Source organism: Xyrauchen texanus, chromosome 30 (genome assembly GCF_025860055.1).
Source record: "Xyrauchen texanus isolate HMW12.3.18 chromosome 30, RBS_HiC_50CHRs, whole genome shotgun sequence".
Lineage (NCBI taxonomy): Eukaryota > Metazoa > Chordata > Actinopteri > Cypriniformes > Catostomidae > Xyrauchen > Xyrauchen texanus.
Window position 1 is genome coordinate 38928618 of NC_068305.1, and position 20836 is coordinate 38949453.

Here is a 20836-nt window from a genome sequence, read left to right on the forward strand (position 1 = left end):
TGTGATTATGACGATGTATTGTCTCTTTTAGGGCTTTCACAATTACCTTAAGGATTATTTTTTACATATTAAAAGGAATATGTCGTCCGGGTTCAATACAAGTTAAGCTCAATCGACAGCATTTGTGGCATAATGTGGATTACCACAAAATATAATTTCAGTTGTTGTGTAAATTGTTACTTTTACAGTCATTTTAGGGTTTGTTGACATTTCATCGTCATGGCAATGAAGTTGTAAAATTGGCTGTAACTTTGCACAGAAAAGGTTAGTAAGGGATGCATATTGCTAATGGTCTGCACTTATATAGTGCCTTTTTATTAATCTTAGAGGTTACTAAAGCGCTTTACACTGTGTCCCATTCACCCATTCACACACACACTCATACACCAATGGTGGCAGAGCTGCTATGCAAGGTGCTAGCCTGCCATTGGGAGCAACTTGGGGTTCAGTGTCACTTTGGCATTCAAGGTTTGCCAATCCTATGATTAGTGGCCGAACCGCTCTACCAACTGAGCTCCAGCCACCCCGACATATTGGTTATGTCTTGTGGCATAACTTATACTTAAAAAAGTGAGTATTTTAACCAGGGGCGGTACTAGGGTCAGTGGAAATCTTAAAAACACTTTTTACATTTTTTTTAAATTTATTTTTATATTTGGTAATGACTTGTACCTAATATGGATGGGGTAAATACCTAGTAATTACTGTAGATGTTATAACTATATAGAATGTAGAAATGACTTACAGTATGGAAAAAATTCAACTAAAAACTGCAACCATTATTATTATTGCTATAACCACACATTATGTGATAATAATAATACTTATACTATATAATACTTGGACAATCTTATTTGTCCATGACCCATATCTGCTAAATGTTTTTGGAGTACACAACCATATGGGGATTTCTTGCATATATTTTAAAGAAAAAAATGGACAAAAATGTAATTTTCAGTAGTTTTATTGAAAAACGCCTCCTCTGTTTCAGAAATAAATAAGAAAATAAGGCTGTGGAATTCACAATGTGCAGTTACAAACATGAAGCAGCAATACTATATCGATCTATAGTCTTGCACATAAATGCCAACTGCATTTGATACTGATAAAACAACAATTACAACAACTATATTCTGGATTAACAAAAATAAAAACAAACAACTACAATTGAAACAAAAACACACTAAATATACACCACAGACATGCAATTCCACCTTTGAGTTCAATCAAACATTCATCCAATATGATCAATATTTGATGTATTATAATGCGATGGAGGGCATGTTTTACTGCAGATGTTTACAGAAAAGACAACCTTTCAGGTGAAGACAGAAATGGATAAGTAATGCGTATGCGATATAAATGACGATTTGTGAATATGCAGATGATTGGAAGAGGTGATGATGTTTGGAAACCCTTCCATGTTAATAAATTATCAAACACCTTTCACCTACGCTCTGCTGTGACGAATGAATACAATCGAACAAATATTTAATGCTATTTTACAAGCAATGGAGTACAAGTGGACAGACAGAAAGCTTTAAGGTTATATTACGAGATGCATACGTGTGATCGTCCGATCTGCTCATTTATCTGTACAGGTCAACAGAACGTCAACAAAGACAGCCAATGTTTTACCAGACTATCCTTTTGGATCTCGTCTCAGGCAGTGACCTCTTGCGCCGCTGGTTTGATGATATCTCAAAGTCTTCTTCAGGTATTGGGACTACACGCTCAGCGTCAGGTGGAAACTGTTCTGCTTGAAGATATGGCAGTGGCCAAAATACGATTGTTACCTTTCTGAATGTGCTCGACACAAATGCAACTATGGTAAATTCAAAGGCAGGGTTAGGAAGGGCTGGTTTGAAGGGCACTATTAGAACGGAGTTAGAAATATATACAACAGGGACCAAAAGTCTGAGAGCACAAGTAAAAATGCTTCTGTTTTGCATCATTTGTTTTAAAGATGTTTCTTCAACTTCAAGCAATTTCATGTCTGGGAGTTAGATTTTGATTGTTAACTTTTTTGATATATTAACCTTCTGAGACCAGAGCGTGATTGCTGTGTGCATTTCAATTTCTCATTTTGATTTGTAACTTGTAGCACAAGCAAAAAAATGTATAATTAATTCTAGAGCAAATAGGATCCATAAAATGTATGTCCACATATGTGGACAGAAGGACTACGTTATGAAATTTTAAGTAATACCAATATATAGTGATAAAATGAAACATAACATTTATATTAAAATTAAGCAAATGACCCACAAATGTGTAAATATTGAAAATTATTCAAAATAACTAACTTTTTTTTTTATTTCAACTTTCGAGGGAATAAGGTCCCATTTTCCACATATGTGGACTTTATATTTATCAGCACGCTGACATGCAAAAAACTTATATTTTTTTAAGTGGCACATCAATCGAAACTAAAGATGCAACTCTTTACAACCAAACAGGTTTCAATCCAAAAAGTTAAAGTTGTTTCTTACCAGAGGCTCTTTAGGAGTGCTATACAGAAATCAATGTCACACTGTTATGTCACATGACCTGGTGCACCAGAATTTGAACCCTTAAAGTGTAGATACTTATGAACAGTATTCATTCGGATTTAATTAATTTAAATTATGCATTGCGTTTAGTGAAGCCAAAATACAATGTCAACACATGAGGACGTGGGGTCACATAAGGTTATGATTACATTAAAACTGACTTAAATGTATAACTACGATTATCCAATCAAAGAGTGTTGTGTGAAAAAAAAAAATTTTATCTCCAAAAATGTTGACGGTTGTTCCGTCATTTCCACCTCCCCAAACAATTTTGCCCCAAATCATTTTTCCCCTACAAAAGTTAGTATACCTGTTAACCAAAAGTGTCAATGAAGAGCGTGCTTGAGATTAAATATGAGACAAGGGAATTTTTTTGGAGGAATACAATTATAATTCAAGGGAAATATCCCTTGTAAGCAGAATATTTGTACTGGCCGTCGTTACCAGTCAAGCTCTCATTTGGCCAAATTATACAAAAAGTGTGCAAATATTTTTTAATTGTGTGCATTTAGGATACATTCAATGTTAGCTATGAAATAAGCCTTAGCAAGACAAAGGTGTAAGACATTTTATTTCAAACACGACAAAAAATTTCATTTCCACCAGCGTCATTTCCAGCACAGAATTCTTAAAACATGTGCTGGAGATGACACTGTTGTGGGAATTTTCATGACAAAAATGGCATAAATCTCCAGTGATGCATGAACATACATGTTGGACATTGTTAGTAGACAAATTGAAGAATGAATGAGTGTGAAAAATGTTTGGAGGAGACTACTTTCTAAAAGTTCACACTGCTAAAAGTGGCTGAAGTTGAAGAAACACAAATGTGTATATATACATATATGTATATATGACGATGATCCGTGTTATCCAACATGATTGGAGAATGTTTCACAGAGCATCTTGTGTGTTTCAATGGATTTCTTTGTAGAAAAGAAATCTGATCTTTTCTACAAAGGAGTTGTAGAAATGGAGGAAGAATTAGTGGAACATTGGCAGGAGCACCAGCACCTATTTGATGTTTCGTCTGAACTGTCCCACAACCGGGTGGAGAAAGAGAAGAGTTGGAGAGAAGTTGCCAATTCTCTTGGACAGTCAGGTCAGCAAATAGGTCAAATTTTTATTTTTCAGGAGAAGCTACTTTTTCATATTGTATCCAATAAAATATATGATTAAAAACATCCACATCATATTCTGAGATGCATAAAATATGATCATGCGTTTGTTTTCGTATCTCGTATCACTTCTCATGTGTACTCTGTTGTGAAATGTAATTTGGAGTCCAGGCAGAGTCGTCGGGGATTCGTCAGTAGTGAAATGTCTTGTAATGTGTTCACCCCTGTCGCCGATTCCTCGTGTAATTTGAAAACACCACGACTTCCATGACAAGACATACAGTTGTGTAATATGAACGGTACCATGATCCGACGTCTTTGAAAGTCGTGTAGTGTGTAGGAGGCATTAGACTTTGTTTAAAAAAAAAAAAAACTCCCAGATTTGTAATGCGTTCTCAGACTTTTGGACCCCTCTGTGTATATATAAAGGCACTGGCAATCATGATATGGGCATGTTTTCCTTCCAAAAATATCAATATGAGAACTAAAATGAAGATTTCAACCACAACCCCGTTCAGATATGAATTCATACTATTACTTAGTCAACTGAAGGAGACAATCCAACACTATAACAGTGCACATACAGAGTATTTGATGTTAAAAAAAAGATGCATGCTTCAAATTTGGCCCTGAGGTTAAAATCTTAAGGGACGTAAAATACAAAAAGAGGCACTGGTGTTGGCATTAAGCAAAGCAGCAGAATACATTGCACAAGCTCACTACGAGGGTTAAAACTAATTTTAGTTTGGGATTCATTTACTAGGCACGATTAGTTAATTTACAAAAATAAACAAAAATCGTTGCGTGAACATGCTAAATGACAGTTGTTGTGTCTACAGATCCACCTGGTTAGTAATTGTTGTGTTTGTTTTTGTGTGTTTTGTTCATGCGTCCCAGCCGACCACAGCTTGTTTTCGATTTGTTTTGGCTGCCGTCACTGATGCCCGTGGCTGTGAGTTGTTAGTACCCATCCGCAGATCGTAATCTCTTTTTGTTGTTTTGTTTGTTTTCGTTCAATAGTGTTCGTTTAATCATCTCAGTGGTGATTATCCGCACAGAGCCCAATAACACATGACTTTTCTCAGGATTTCAAAGTGTAAGCAGCACAGGTGGTTTAGAAAGTTTACGAACCTGAAACAGGTTAAAGAGGGTGTTAGAATTCACAGAGGTATCTATCTGAAATGAGGTCATGATAATCTGCTTGGATAAAACCGTGTATTAACCAGGTGCAATGCAAATGCTTTGCGATGTGACAAATCCTCAGCCAATAAGAACATAACGGATGTTTATTCTGCGTTTCATCCAATGATTTACGACCATAAAAGGCATTCCATGTTTTGAAGATGACGTCTAACGAAACAAGTTGCAATTGTAGCATTTGCTTGGCAGGAGTTTGAGTGTCAACAAATTGCGAAGGATTAACGATGCTATGTGGTGATAGCATTTGATTTGCAGGTGTAAAATGAGCATGTTTTACACACCTGTCTCTATAAACGGGGTTTATTATCACGTAAAGTTGGAACTTTGGGCATTTTTATTTGCTTAAAAGTGAATGTTTAACATTAACTTCTTACATCTCCCTGGGTGTCGCCATGTTCTCATACACATCTTGCCGAAATCAGAGTTTCTGTACTGGAAGTGGCATTGTACTGCACTTTTCCAATTGCAAAGTTGACATTCCGACTTTCCGAGTGGAAAACTGGAATGGAACGTAGTATGAATATCAAGCTATGTGAAGAGTGATTTTGGGCCAATGAGATTTCATGATGGCAGGGCTACCCAGCGGGCCACTACTGAACTACAATTATCGCTTTGTGTTGCGCCTGGTTAGGACACCGTGTAAAGCAGATATTTCCTATAATGTAAATAAACCTCGCATTATCCATTGCTGCTACTACTATGAAACCAAACCTACATTGATAGCTACTGCTCAATTCATGCACTGCATTACACTACTACATGCTATTAATGTTATCATGTTATAAGTCGTCAATTTCAACTATCATGCAACAGGCGGAACGAAAACAAGAGTGACGTACCTCTGTAACCCTGTCCATTATATGGAATTCCGACACATTGAGAAGAGTCACAGTAGCCTGTTGGGCCGGGTGGACCCCGTACTCCGGCGACACCGTTGCGACCAGGTGGACCACGGTTGCCGGGGGAACCACTGGGACCAGGAGGACCAGTTCTGGACTCACCTGGTGGGCCTGCAAAATTCAGGAGGAATATTGCCTCAGAATCTCCCCCAGACACTGCTTAAATCTTTTAATTTACTGTAAGGTTTCTGGGAGGGAAAACTCTGCAGCAAAGACTGGAAGAGTTATACCTGCTCGTTACATAACTCTTAGTGTTATGTAACTCTTGAGAGCAAACATAACACATCCAGCTGCACTATGTGTGAAAATAAATGTGGTGGACGTGAGAGAAAATACAAAGAGAAAGAAAGAAAACAGGCCACTTAAACTCATTGAGTTATGTGGATATGTACAGATTTGACTTAGCTATACTTTGGGGACAAAACTGTCCCCAATTGTTGGTTAAATCTGTCAAAACCTCCCATTGGAGACATTTGGGATATGTACAGTCTGTCTGTCTGTCTGTCTGTCTGTCTGTCTGTTATTGAGTAAAGGTGTGTAAAACATACCAGGTGGTCCGTTGGCACCTCTTTGTCCTCTCTCTCCAATGCCTGAACTTCCTCTGTCTCCTTTCTCTCCGGTCAGTCCTAATGTAAACACACATACACACAGGAATATGAGATCAAGCACACATATACAAATGTCCACTTATGGAGCTCACACCTAGACATGCCAAAGACACAAAATAACATCACACCTGTAACAGCACCTGGAGAGAGATGCAGCTGACAAAGCAAAGATTTGTGTCATAGAGACAGATGCGCCAGAAATGTAAGCACAGCATTGTTCTAGCGGGAAGACTAGCAGCTGTACATCATCGCACCATTAGCTAGGTAACTCCTAGCCAATCACATGTAAGCCATTGCTTTAAGTCTGCTCACAATCTATCACATTGCTGTTTCAGTGTGCTAAGATGGCAACCTCCACCACCCCACCACCACCAGTTGAGTCTCGTCCTGCACAGGGGTAGGATCCTCGCCCCTACCTCCTATCTCTTGCAGGATATGACGGTTCCGACTACAACTTTTTCGGACCGCAAGACGAAATTAAATTTCACTCGAGTGTGATAGAACTATATTTTATGTGAGTATGTGAATACATAGCAAGCATACTGTCCACCGTATTTAACCTGCATTCTTGGGATGCTGTGGTCGTAGGTTGGACTGCGGTTGGTATGTGAAAGACACAGGGGTCACTGCCAAACCAAGCAACTTGCAATTGGTCAATGCTGCAATATCATGGGTCTATTATTAGAGCGATAAGCCCAGTGCTATATCATAAGTCATAAGCACAAATTCAACACCCCTGATGGTGTGGCGACATCCGGAGATCGGCCATGCGCATTCCCCGCGACATACATCGGCGTAACAACATGCACCACACAGAATTCCCTTCATATTCCTTTCCTCTTATGTATATTTTTATCTGTAAATTAGCCTCATTATTTTGGCACTTTTGTTTAATCCCGTTGTGACAGGGCAGAGGGCGGGGCCGGGTCGTGATTATACACACCCGGTCCCTAATCGGCCTTTATCCCTCTCTGAGGCTCTATTAGCCCGATAAGGGACCGGGTGTGTATAATCATGACCCGGCACCCGCCCTCCACCTTGTCACACCCATAAAGTGCATAAAGCCATACAGGTAAATTAACTAAAGGAATTGCTGTGTACAGATTAGGAAACTTCGCAAATGCGGCAAAAAAAACTGAGCATGCTGCAATTCTGATTTTGCAGGAGGAAGCAGCAGACCACCACGATCCGACACAAGCTGCCGGGACTGTACAACATCACTCCACTACTGCGATCCAGCCACCTGAATCATCTCTTTAACATGCCAAAAGTGCGTTTGACTACACCGCACATCTGGATATATGCCAGGCAATAGTGCTCTTCTCCATCGTTTGATGACTTACTGTTGATATGGTTGATAGAACATGTACAAAAGTCTCTTTTAAATAATATGCAGTTTACTGCCTGCTTTCCTCAGGCGGTAATAGCACAATGTTTATTGCACAGGGCAAAAAGCATGGAGTATTGTGAATGAAGTGCAAGCTATAATATGCCTTATTTAAGTAGAAAGAAGACATGTTAGAAAGGAAAGGAATATTTAAGAAGCAGTGCAATTTCAGCGCTGACTGTGCCTGCTTAAACTAGACTGCAGATGGTTAGTGAATAAGATGCAATTGTTACGTGAATTTTTACTGTAATGGAATTTGTGACTGTTTAGTGAATTCACGCTTGAGTTTGTGACATAAAATACCAAGAGCAGCTATGAAGAGCAACAAAAGCATTTCTACATATACAGCGAGGGAAGAAATCCAATCCAACCACACTTCTTTGCTACAAATTGGAAAACCGAGACATGAGGTCTACTGATCAAAATCACATGGCTGTTTTTGGCATATGCTTTATGTTTATGTTATGGTTTGGCTGTTGTTTCAGGTACCTCGTTCTCCCTGGTTACCAGGCAACCCTGGACTTCCTGGCTGGCCATTTCTGCCTATCCGACCGGGCTCTCCACGTGGTCCCTGGGGTCCGGGTTGTCCGGGGGGGCCAGTAGGCCCGGGTGAGTTGCTTTGATAGTTACTGGGGATCTGGTTTAGCATTTCGCTAAATCGACCCATTTGCCCTGCAAATTTTAACAATGCCCTTTAATTGTGACTTTAATTGGCATTATAGCACAGTATTTTAGTCTTAGTGCTAAATAAGACACAAATGACAATGAAAACACATGAATACTGGATGAAATTACCATTCACAAGCTGTTCACAAACTTGTCTGGCAATAGAACGCATCATGCTCTGCGAGGCAATGTCTCCCTAAAAGAAAGAAAACAAGAGGTCAGCGTTTTCTCCACTCAGACACTTATGAAATGATGAATAAATGAACACATATTAAAATAATCACTCACTCGTTCTCCTTTGTCTCCTTTAACCCCCGAAGGCCCCTGAATGAATGGAAATCACAATCACATTAAATAGACTATGAGATATCAAAACACTCATTTGGTCCTATTTTACACCTAAAAGCAAGCCATACATTTCAATGAGTGTATATATATATATATATATATATATATATATATATATATATATATATATATATATATATATATATACACACACAATTCCAAACAGTTTGGACTGTGTTAGACGTTGCATCTTCTTTGTTGTGTACTTTAGGAAGTTAAAGTCAATTATAAGGTCAATGTGTTCGGTTAAAACTTGGTCTCAGATGCTTCTCCTTAAATTTGCTTAGGAGGAATAAAAATAGATATAAATGACAAAACTGTTGACATACTGTAAGAGCACACAGCTGTAAAATGATTGTGGGTAATGTGGTTCTAAATATCTACAATATCTTAAGAAGCAGAAGACTCATTGCATTTGTGATTTTTCTTTCCTCTTGGTATTTCAATTCTTATCTTACAAGTTAGCAGCAGTTACAAGTGCCACACTGCTGTATGTCAACATGACATTCTGCTGGAGCGTTTTCATACCGGAACACCTGTGTCTCCAGATTTTCCAGGCTTTCCAGTGGGTCCTGGCATTCCAGGGGCTCCTGGGGGTCCCTGAGCAAGAGAATTAAAGTTCCACTCTTCAGGAAAACAGATGTCAGCATTATAAAGTTCACATCTGAGTGAAAGCAAACAAATTTTACAACACTACAGAAAATGAGGAGCATACCATAGGTCCTTGAGGGCCTCGGGGTCCCACTGGTCCCTCCTTGCCTGGGGGTCCCTGCATTGATAACATCCATGCACAGATCCGCATTACTGTGCATTGATAACATACTGTACATGCATGCGCACATCCACATGAATCAAAGGTAAATGGGCGAATTTCATGAACACGTGTCCATGTCATATTTCAACCCAAGATCAATAGGAAAACAATGAAATCAAATAAGATACAATACTTTGCATAAGGGAAATCAAGCCTATATTTAGAAACATTGTAAATATTGAGTTCTTTAAGTGTTTCCAAGATGTTTCTAATTGAGATAATGCAATAATAATAATAATAATAATGTAATACAGTAATGAAAATCATCCTGTCTGGAACACATACTACCATAATGCATGCTTAGAACAGTACTGTACAAATGTATAAACTATGCAATTGAAATAATATGTCACTTTTGCCACATTACAGCAACAGGGACATTAAAGTAGGCTTTTAAGAACTGATGCGACTGTTATGTGCTTTAATATTCGGGTTTCCATAGAAGTTAAGCTCAATCGACAACATTTGTGGCATAATGTTGATTAAAAAAAAAAAGTGAGTGGGGCCAGTTCATAAACATTAAAAAAACAATGTATTAATATATGTTGACATTAACTAAGATGAATAAATGCTTCATAAGTATTGTTCATTGTTAGTTCATCGCCTTATGATGGGGTCTGGGTAGCTCAGCAAGTATTGACACTGACTGACACCCCCGGGGTCGTGAGTTCGAATCCAGGGCGTGCTGAGTGACTCCAGCCAGGTCTCCCAAGCAACCAAATTGACCCGGTTGCTAGGGTGGGTAGAGTCACATGGGGTAACCTCCTCGTGGTCGCTATAATGTGGTTCTCGCTCTCGGAGGGGCGTGTGGTGAGTTTTGCGTGGATGCCGCGGAGAATAGCGTGAAGCCTCGATACACGCTACGTCTCCGCGGTTACGCGCTCAAGAAGCCACGTGATAAGATGCGCGGGTTGACGGTCTCAGACGCGGAGGCAACTGAGATTCGTCCTCTGCCACCCGGATTGAGGCGAGTCACTACGCCATCACGAGGACTTAGAGCGCATTGGGAACTGGGCATTCCGAATTGAGGAGAAAAGGGGAGAACAATTTTCGTACCTTTTTTTGGGGGTGGGAATCAACATTATGAGCTTAACTTGTATTGAACCCGAAATATTCCTTTAATTGTCACGAAACTAATGACATAATGCAAAAAATCTGAATGATCCTAAAAAGCGACTTATATGTTAGTCTCTCGCTCTATATTTTCTTTTTGAACGAAATGTGACGCAAACCTGTTCTTGACTGTTTTCGTTAGATTTACTCTATTGTGCTGTACATTAAACGGTCCTCACTCACCCGTATTCCCGCCACTCCAACAGAACCAATAGCACCAGCTGGTCCTGGTAGACCCTGAGAGAGAATAGAAGAAGAAAAAACAATTTCAATCTCAGTTGGAGTCCCCCTCCAACTTTATATCAGCACAGGTCCCTCACCTCCGACCAAACAAATGAAACAAATTTACACAAACACCTTCCCCCTACACACAATATATTTCTTTCTTGCTTTATCTTCGTTTTCTTTTTTGCCTTTGATGTCTTGGCATTAGATTTACAGGGTACTTAATATATTCCAGATCCATTTTACTGGCCGTTATAAACTCTGACTGCATTCTCTGCAAGTCATTAACTGCATGTTGTTATAGCTCCTCCAAAATGGTCACCTGCACAGATCAGCCCAGTCTTCATTAAGATGGATCAAATAACGCAATCTGTCTTGGAGACATTGACTATGCTGTATAATCACATCAGTGAGAACAATTCTCTCTTTTCTTTAGTTAATTGTTAATTAGACTCAAATAAACATTTGTGTCTGCTATTTAATTGGCAAAACAAAAATGCAGCCACTGTGTTGTTTGGTTGGATGTAGGGAATCAGTCATGGCTGGTTAACTTACGACCATGTTTATGTCTCTCTCTCTTTCTCTCTCTCTCATTATCTTGATCACACTCATTTAAAGGAATAGTTTACCCCAAAAAATAAACTGGTCACCATTCACCCTCATGTTGTTGCAAACCCATATGACTTTCTTTCTTGTGACTTTCTTGTGACTTTTTGGTCTCCACTGTCCCAAAACGTTGCTGTACTTAAGTTTGAAAATAGTTTTGAAGTATCAGTTGAGCTACTTATGTTTAAGTAAGTACCTAAAACCAATAAGACGCTCATTGTCACAGTGATTCTATTGCTATAAACCCACCGTTCTGCTTTGCCAAGAACAAATCCCAATGATTAAATTATGGCTCTACACATGCTCCAACTCCAAACAATCTAACAAAAGATACGAAATAGTATAATGGAGAACCACAAAATGGTACAGATTATGACTCGGTTAAAATGCAGCCCCAACCCACGTTATCTCGTAGGGTGATCTACAACCATTGTTCAGCACTGCCTCCCAGCAGACCTCCTCCTGAGTTATGACCTAACGTATGCCACATGGAGCTCGTCCAGAGAGGTATTGAAGGCTGAACCCCATCCCCAACACTAGAGCGGCTCTCCAGAGCAACACTTACTTTCTGTCCAGGTAAGCCAGCATCGCCTGGATCTCCCTTTGGACCTGGACGACCCTGAGTGGGGAAAACGAAAAAGAAAAACAGCTGTCAAAGAAACCCCCAGAGTTTCGGTAAAAAACTTCAGTGTGATCCTAGTGAAAATGTAACTCCTATATCAGTGCACGAGAACAAGACTGAGAGAGAGGAGGGGGATGCCGTAAAGACTCAATACCATGATGCTAGGTTGTTGTGGGTGGTTGCCAGGGCATTGCTATGTGGTTGTTAGGGCATCTTTGGTGGTTTTTAGAGCTTCAACATGTGGTTGCTAGGGCACCACTATGTGGTTGAAAGGGCATATTAGGTAGTTTTCAGAGCGTTGCTATGTAGTTGCTATGGCATTCTAGTTTTTTTTTAATGTCGCTATGAGGTTGCTAGGGTGTTTTAGGTGGTTTAATGGAGCTTTGCTATGTGGTTGCTAGGACATTTAAAGTGGTTTTCAGAGAGTCACTATATGGTTGCTATGGTGGTCTAGGTATTTTTTTAGAACATCGCTAAGAGGTTGCTATGGTGTATATGATGTTTTTAATGGAGCTTTGCTATGTGGTTGCAATTATGTTTTAGGTGTTTTTCAGAGCATTGCTATGTGGTTGCAAGAGCATTCTAGGTGCTAGGCCATTTAATGTGGTTTATAGGGCGTTGCTATGTGGTTGCTAGGCCATTTTAAGTGGTTTATTGAGCATTGCTATATGGTTGCTAGGCCATTTTAAGTGGTTGAGCGTCACCGTGTGGTGCTAGCGTGTTAAAAGCAGCATTTTGCACTAATAGTAGCCCTGTTAAAGTTTGTTGATTTAAAGTTGAAAACGGTGCATTACAATAATCAAGGCGAGATTAAATAAAAGCATGAATAAGTTTCGCTGTATCCCTAAAACACAAAACATTTCTCACCTTGGAAATGTCCCTTAACTGATCAAAACAAGACCGAACTAACTTCCTGACATATTCAGAATTTAAATTAGTGTCAAAATAGACAAACAGACTTATCACAACCTGCTGAATATTTGGGAACACCTGACTTAGTACTGGCTAAGTACCAAGTACTCATGTTAATCTGTTTTCTGTATATTTGCTATTTAAGCTTGAAGAACAATAAATTGGTCATATCACTGGGATTCAATGACAAATACAACTGTAATACATACAAATTAAAATGTATGTTGTTTTTTTCGAATCATAGAACCAAGCGGTAACATATATAAAGAAAACAAATTGTCCCTAATTAGCCACAATTTATTGTAGAAGAGGAGGACATCTCCAACAGACACTACAAGTTGTCTACAGGTATTTTTAGAGTGTCACTATGTGGTTGCTATGGTGTTTTATGTGTTTTTTAGAGCGTCACTATGCGGTTGCTATGGTGATTTATGTGTTTTTTAGAGTGTCACTATGTGGTTGCTGTGGTGTTTTATGTGTTTTTTAGAGTGTCACTATGCGGTTGCTATGGTGATTGATGTGTTTTTTTAGAGTGTCACTATGTGGTTGCTATGGTGTTTTATGTGTTTTTTAGAGTGTCACTATGTGGTTGCTATGGTGTTTTATGTGTTTTTTTAGAGTGTCACTATGTGGTTGCTATGGTGTTTTATGTGTTTTTTAGAGTGTCACTATGTGGTTGCTATGGTGTTTTATGTGTTTTTAGAATGTCTCTGTGTGGTTGCTAGAGTAATGTATACAAAGAGGTTTTTAGAGAGTCACTATGTGTTTGCTGGGGTGTTCTAAGTGGTTGCTAGGGTTTAATAGCACACCTCTCTTAAGCAAGCTGCCAGATTTGATGTATCATTCATGTTTGAAGTACAAATGTTGTGAGATACGCACCTAAGTTAGGGGTTAGTTCAAATCCTTAACCCAAAGTGTGAGCAATTAGCAAGCAGCATAAAAACATAGCACTTAGATAAAAAGGAAAAGGAAGTAATCCAGTAAGATTTGTCAGTTAGCAGCAAGATCACATAGTTTGCAAGCTCTGATATTGCGTGTAAAGCTCCAGACGTAAAGGAATGCTGAATCTAGATTTCGCTGTCATAACAATTCCTCAGCCACAACTCCTAGAATAATACAGCCTCAATAATCCCTGTTTGGTGTGCAGAAGAACTGGGAGAGATTTACAACCAGCCAACATCTGACTGCGAGAAGAGACGATGGATATATTATGAAAACACTTTGGAGATGGACTTACTGCCTCGCCTGGAATGGAGAGCCCACTGGGTCCCTGTGGTCCTGGAGGGCCCATCGGACCAGGCAAACCCATTTCTCCACGTGGCCCAACTGGACCCTGCAGGAGCAAACAAAGTTTAATTCTGTAGATGTGTGGAAAATTAGTAAGGGATAATAGCAAATAATAAAACAATAATCTTGTATCACCCTGGAGGCATTTATGTAGACTGTAGATTATCCCACTTTCGACACAGCTACTTACCAAATAAATAATTAAATGGACATTAATCCTATTTCAATGATTTGAGTTTAAATTAGATTACTATGGGTGAAAAAAGAGACAGCAGAGTTGCCAAAAACAGCTGAATTCAACCAGAGTTTTGTTGATGTTATAAACCCCTGCAGGGTGATATTACAAGACTACTATTCTAGAGAGCTGTGTAATAAGCATCAATAACTTAACACAACTTTAATAGCAACATTTTCAAATAAACATTCAAACCAAGAGCTGTACTGTAGATAAATATGCAAACTGAACTAATATGGGTAATTATAAGATCCTATTGACAGAAGGAAGGATAATTGTGTGGTACTAACAATTTGACCTGTATCACCCCTCTCACCCCGGGGTCCTTTACTTCCCGGTGCACCCTGGGAAGACAAAAACGTGTAGAGAGATTACAGAGAGAAAAATCCTTCTATCGGCCATCCAACCAACAATAACAAAGATATCGACAACCATGATTTCAAATTCTGACTGAACAAGAAATATAATGGAAAATGTCCTTTTTCATAGTCAAACATTGTTCCAATGTATTGGACATTTATTGAAACCATAATACAAAACATATTTACAACAGTCTATTACTGTAAAGTTATTACCTATTGCTGTTGAATTGTGAGCTATGCTTACCACTGGCCCCTGAATGCCCGGAGTCCCCGTACTGTCTGAAGTGCATGTGCAGGCATTGGGAAGGGGAGGACACTTGGATTCATCTCTCTAAATCACAGGGGGAAGATAAAGTAAGTACAAATGCATTAGTGTCAATAGCATTCAACTTCAACACTATAAAATTATTCTGGGTGGGAAAAAAAGCATTTTGAAGTTCCAAAAGCCATTTTATAGGTGGTTAGCAGCCTGACTGCTGGTGCGAATCGGTCTGAGAGTTTGTGGGTGGTATAGCCTTGTGTTTAAAGATACAGGCGTTGTAGGTCCAAGTTCCAAAAAGCTCTTTAGGTTGACTTTGTGAGCCGTGATTCTCTGATTGGCAGATTTTTCTCTGCTATCCATTACAAATTATCCTATTAAATGCAGTAAAAAACAAAGTAATGCAGACTCATGTCTTTAACAGCAGCATATACCATCAGTTAACAACATAGGAGCTCACGGTAGGTCTGTCTTTAAAGGTTTATGGTTAAAATGTACCATTAAAAATCAGTTCCCCAATGAAAAACATGAATGGGACTTGGAAACCTGGGGTTAAGTTGATAGTTAAAGTCAGTATGAAACTGCATTTGCCACCCATTTTACTTCGTAATGTCTTTGCCTACATACGTGTTTGAATATTGGTTAACATTAACCAATAGTCTGTGTGGCCTTGGTTATATAAAACAATGTCTTTAGTTTGATTCTGGACATATTGATGTACTATAAAAGAGAGACATAGATATGCTGAATTTATAATCCAACCAAATCAAAGCTTTTGGTTGTGGAGACAAGCCATAGTGCTGCAACAGTGCTTATTAAACCCTCATTGTGTTTTGACTATCGGGAACTTATGCGCACTTTCAAAATCTTTAATAACTTGCTTATGGAAGACTAAATAAATAATAAAGTGTCTGAAGACACAGCTGGACTCATGGTTTGCATTAATAGATGCATATTCTCAATGTGTTTCAGTCCCAGGAAAGTGGCCTTCACCAAAATAAGGCCAGAAGTTCAAATTAAATCCCCCAAAACAGAAATGAAAGACGAGAAAAGAGAGAAGATCTGTTAAAACAAATTCTGTTGTTGACAACCCAAATAAAACGGAAGAGTGCAATATGAGAGATCAAAGAAAGGGATCTAACAATACTAATCTGTTTTGATGAGCACATGTTAAATGTCATGTTAATTTCTGGTCTTCAGGGACACATCAAACACATGGAGTATTATTACATCACAATAAAGCTCAGAGAAAGACTGCTAAAATAATCTGCAACAGGCTTTGTGACCTGTGTGGGATTATGAAGCTGAAATGTTTTTTGAGTTTAGCGTTACCGTCAATTAGCTTGTCATTTGCTTTTAATCCAAAGTGGCTATGTACCAATGTCTGGAGCAGTCAAAGGTTAAGCGTCCTGATGAAAGCCACAATGATCGAAGACATGGGGTGGGACGTAAACAACTGTGCGGTTCATAGGTCACCCGACCTGAAATTTAAACCAATGTTTGGGTTTTCCACCTAAAAGTAACTCTGATCACTAAACCTTTCTTAAGGTTTCTTCTTACCATTGAAGGAAGGTCACAGCATCGGTCCCTGCTGGTCCATCCGAGACTGCACACAATGTCAAACATCTGGAGCTGGAACTGGCCAACCAGAGAGAAAACGAAGGTTACACATGTCTATGATCAAAGCATTGCGTTTTTAAATAAGTTTAGATGCTACAACACAAGGATCCAGTCTAGCTGGCAATAAAAAAACATGCTGCGATCAATGTTCAAATTGTTTTTTAGTCATAGAATTAGTCCATTGACAAAAATATCCTTTATATTTGATTAATATTTCGTTATATGCATTTATTTTAGTTAATGTTACTCTGACTAAAATGGCATGTAATTTCAGTCATCAACAACAAAAAAAATTTAGCTGATGGTATTATAAAAAAAATATCAAAAACACGACAAGTTTATGCTTTACAATTCTGGCTAGCACATCATTTTCGTCAAAAATATGTTTTCATTCAAATAATTTAATTATCTTCATAAACCATTTTTTTTCAGTCTGAACTCATTCATTTTATGTGACCATGGCAACATTTTTGAAAAAAATTATGTGCTTCATTACACTTTTCACAGCAGTTTCCATGTGAAATGTCCAGAAATATCCAACTTTAACCTAAACCTAACCAAAAGTGTCCTAAAAGCAAATACGATATGAAAAGCATTTTTTTCCTGAAGCAATCACGTCATTTTGTGTCGCTTCTAGGACACATTATGTCTCGAACCGTGGTCATCAGGTGAGCTACCAAGGATGCTATTCACGGTCTATAATAAAAGAGGCTCATGCTACTCTCCATGATCCATGCACAACTTAGCACATGCACCATTAAGAGCGAGAACCACTTAATCGCAGCCACGAGGAGGTTACCCCATGTGACTCTACCCTCCCTAGCAACTGGGCCAATTTGGTTGCTATGGAGACCTGGCTGGTCACTCAGCACGCCCTGGATTCGAAATCACGACTCCAGGGGTGGTAGTCAGCGCCAATACATGCTGAGCTACCCAGACCCCCAAAAAACACTTAGCTAATGAACATTTTCAGCAGTAAAATCGTTGACGAGATGAACACTAGCTGTGATATCAAAACACCAACAAACTGTTATCGTTTTCAATTTGGTTTTTAGTAAGATCCTCTAAGGTGCACGATATTGTTTCGTTTGAACTCACTGTTGCCGATTCTCCTTTAGATCCGATAGATTTGGACATCTTGCCGAGCACTTGATATCCATCTGTCGATACGTTCCCTCTCGGTTTAATCTCCTTCTCAGCCACTTCCTGGCAGTCCACGTTCAGTTTGACGCTCTTGGCAGACACCAGGATGTGGAGCTAGAAGACAAGGCGATTATTGGAAATTCAAGTTTATAACAGAAGAAGAGGTCATTTGAGAAGGAAGATCTTGATTCATCTTCAATGGTACAAATAATTAAGTAATCCTCAGTTGGCAGTTTTCTATTGTTTTGGTAAGTCCAAGGTCTTCAGGCCGTAATTAGGGATTCTGGGAGTCTCTGTTCTGAGGGAGTGTTCTGGCCAGAGGTGCATAAAAATGCATTAGTTGCTCCATCATCAAATTCAATTCTGGCAGTTCAATTGTAAAACTCTTTTGAAGAGAGAATGGGGGGAAATAGAGTTTTATGAATGACAGCTAACAACAAAGACATCATTAAATACATCAACAGCAGGCCTGTGAAATCTCCCGAATGGTCTGAAACACCCTCTACCTCAACAAAAGTTTGCTTGTCATGTTGGCTTTAAGCTTCCAGATTTGATTCGCCACTCCGCTCCACATAATCAATGTACACAGTTATTCCCTGTTCACCTCAGCATGTGATGAAGTTGTTCTTCCATGTACGCCACGGACAATCTGGCTGCCAAGTCTTAAACACCAGCTGATGTTCAGAACCCTACAGCACCGGTTATTAGTGTGGGACTGAATCTATTGCTCTGAAATGGATTGGTCAATATCTGTAAACACAGTATGCTTGATGCCTTATATACACTGACGTTTTCTGCAGGATTGGGGTAAATAAAGTGAAAGAGACAAGTTGGTCATTTGAATGATGAAGTACTTGTTGGAACACAGCTCCAATGATCTGAGGCTGAAACTAACGTTTATCTGCATGTATTTATTGGAAACATTGAACTCTTTTCCGTAAAGTTCCATCTAGGATTACAAACATCATCATTGGCATTTTCTTGTACATCACCTGGAGGTCTCTGGTCTGCTGCAATTTATGACCTGCTGCACTGCTGTTCTGTTTAGAACAACATCAGAACTGATTACAAGCAATTCATTTTCCCATTTTGAAATGATTATTGGCAGCTGTCCTCAAATCGTTCTCTTTGAAGGGTATCTGTGAGCATTCAAAACGATTTCTTCTAAATCTGCCACACGATTAGCCAGATCTTTCATAACAGAAGAAAGAAAGGTATACAGGTTTGAAAGGTGATGATGAGGGTGAGTAAATATTTGTATTTTTGGGGTGAACTATAATTATTGGGTTGTTGTTTGAAATTCGCACCACTTGTGTCGCAGAATACTTTCACGCTACGAGCCAGTCAAAAAAAAAAAGTCAAAATCTTTGCCAAAGCTAGACAATCTAAGTTGTTTAATAGTTTGAACCATAATTAAACATTTTCCGGCATCCACTGCCAGACAAATGCAGGACTTTTTATAGTCTCACCAAATAAAACTTATAGATTCTAGCAAAAGTGATTTTCGGTGTCTTTGATATACCCTCCCCTCTTTTTTCTTTGTTTCTTTCTTTCTTTCTTATTTACTTAAGTATGTACTTACCTACATACTTTTGTACTTGTGTACATTCTAACTTATGTGCTTAATTCTGTACTTTTGTCCTTATGTACTTCTGTACTTACTTTCGAATGTACTTGTGTACTTACATACTTTTGTACTCAAATATGTACTTATGTTCTTAATTTACATTCTCATTTGACCAAAAATGCATTTATGTTCTTACAGACTTATATGCACTTACCTACTTTCTTATGTACTTAATGAAATACTATTGTTCTTAATTATGCACTTACACACTTATTTACATTTACATTTACATTTATGCATTTGGCAGATGCTTTTATCCAAAGCAACTTACAGTGCACTTATTACAGGGACAATCCCCCCGGAGCAACCTGGAGTTAAGTGCCTTGCTCAAGGACACAATGGTGGGGGCTGTGGGGATCGAACCAGCAACCTTCTGATTACCAGTCATGTGGTTTAGACCACTACACCACCACCACTCCACCACTACTTATGTACTTGATTACATATTTACATATTCACTTACGTACCTAGGTACTTATTTACTTGCATACTTGCGTATTTGTGTACCTACTTGCATACTTATGTGCTTCCGCCCTTACTTATGTACTTGATTACATATTTACTTATTCACTTACGTACCTAGGTACTTATTTACTTGCATACTTGCGTACTTGTTTACCTCCTTGTATGCTTATGTGCTTCCGCCCTTACTTATGTACTTGATTACATATTTACATATTCACTTACATACCTAGGTACTTATTTACTTGCATACTTGTGTACTTGTGTACCTACTTGCGTACTTGTGTGCTTCCGCCCTTACTTATGTACTTGATTACATATTTACATATTCACTTACGTACCTAGGTACTTATTTACTTGCATACTTGTGTACTTGTGTACCTACTTGCGTACTTGTGTGCTTCCGCCCTTACTTATGTACTTGATTACATATTTACATATTCACTTATGTACCTAGGTACTTATTTACTTGCGTACTTGTGTACCTACTTGCATACTTATGTATGTGCTTCCGCCCTTACTTATGTACTTGATTACATATTTACTTATGTACCTAGGTACTTATTTACTTGCATACTTGCGTACTTGTATACCTACTTGCATACTTATGTGCTTCCGCCCTTACTTATGTACTTGATTACATATTTACATATTCACTTATGTACCTAGGTACTTATTTACTTGCATACTTGCGTACTTGTATACCTACTTGCGTACTTGTGTGCTTCCGCCCTTACTTATGTACTTGATTACATATTTACTTATGTACCT

The 20836-nt window shown here is 38.7% G+C and overlaps 1 protein-coding gene across 4 annotated transcripts in view; it reads right to left on the reverse strand.

The window, feature by feature from the left end:
• Positions 1–954: 954 nt before the first annotated feature.
• The window catches only part of col12a1b (collagen, type XII, alpha 1b), a 115216-nt gene continuing 95334 nt past the window's right edge, over positions 955–20836 (reverse strand). For 3 of the 4 annotated variants that reach the window (XM_052098352.1, XM_052098349.1, XM_052098348.1), the window contains 15 exons: positions 17932–18090; positions 16774–16851; positions 15199–15285; positions 14883–14936; positions 14308–14403; positions 12102–12155; positions 10889–10942; positions 9494–9547; positions 9307–9378; positions 8719–8754; positions 8560–8626; positions 8254–8436; positions 6318–6395; positions 5710–5880; positions 955–1756 (listed from right to left, as the gene is read on the reverse strand). In XM_052098352.1, the coding sequence (XP_051954312.1) occupies positions 1635–1756; positions 5710–5880; positions 6318–6395; positions 8254–8436; positions 8560–8626; positions 8719–8754; positions 9307–9378; positions 9494–9547; positions 10889–10942; positions 12102–12155; positions 14308–14403; positions 14883–14936; positions 15199–15285; positions 16774–16851; positions 17932–18090 (1365 nt within the window). In that variant the 3' untranslated portion in view covers positions 955–1634. Of the gene's footprint in view, positions 1757–4033; positions 4802–5709; positions 5881–6317; positions 6396–8253; positions 8437–8559; positions 8627–8718; positions 8755–9306; positions 9379–9493; positions 9548–10888; positions 10943–12101; positions 12156–14307; positions 14404–14882; positions 14937–15198; positions 15286–16773; positions 16852–17931; positions 18091–20836 lie in introns of those variants that run through there. The other variant, XM_052098350.1, reaches the window with a different exon arrangement.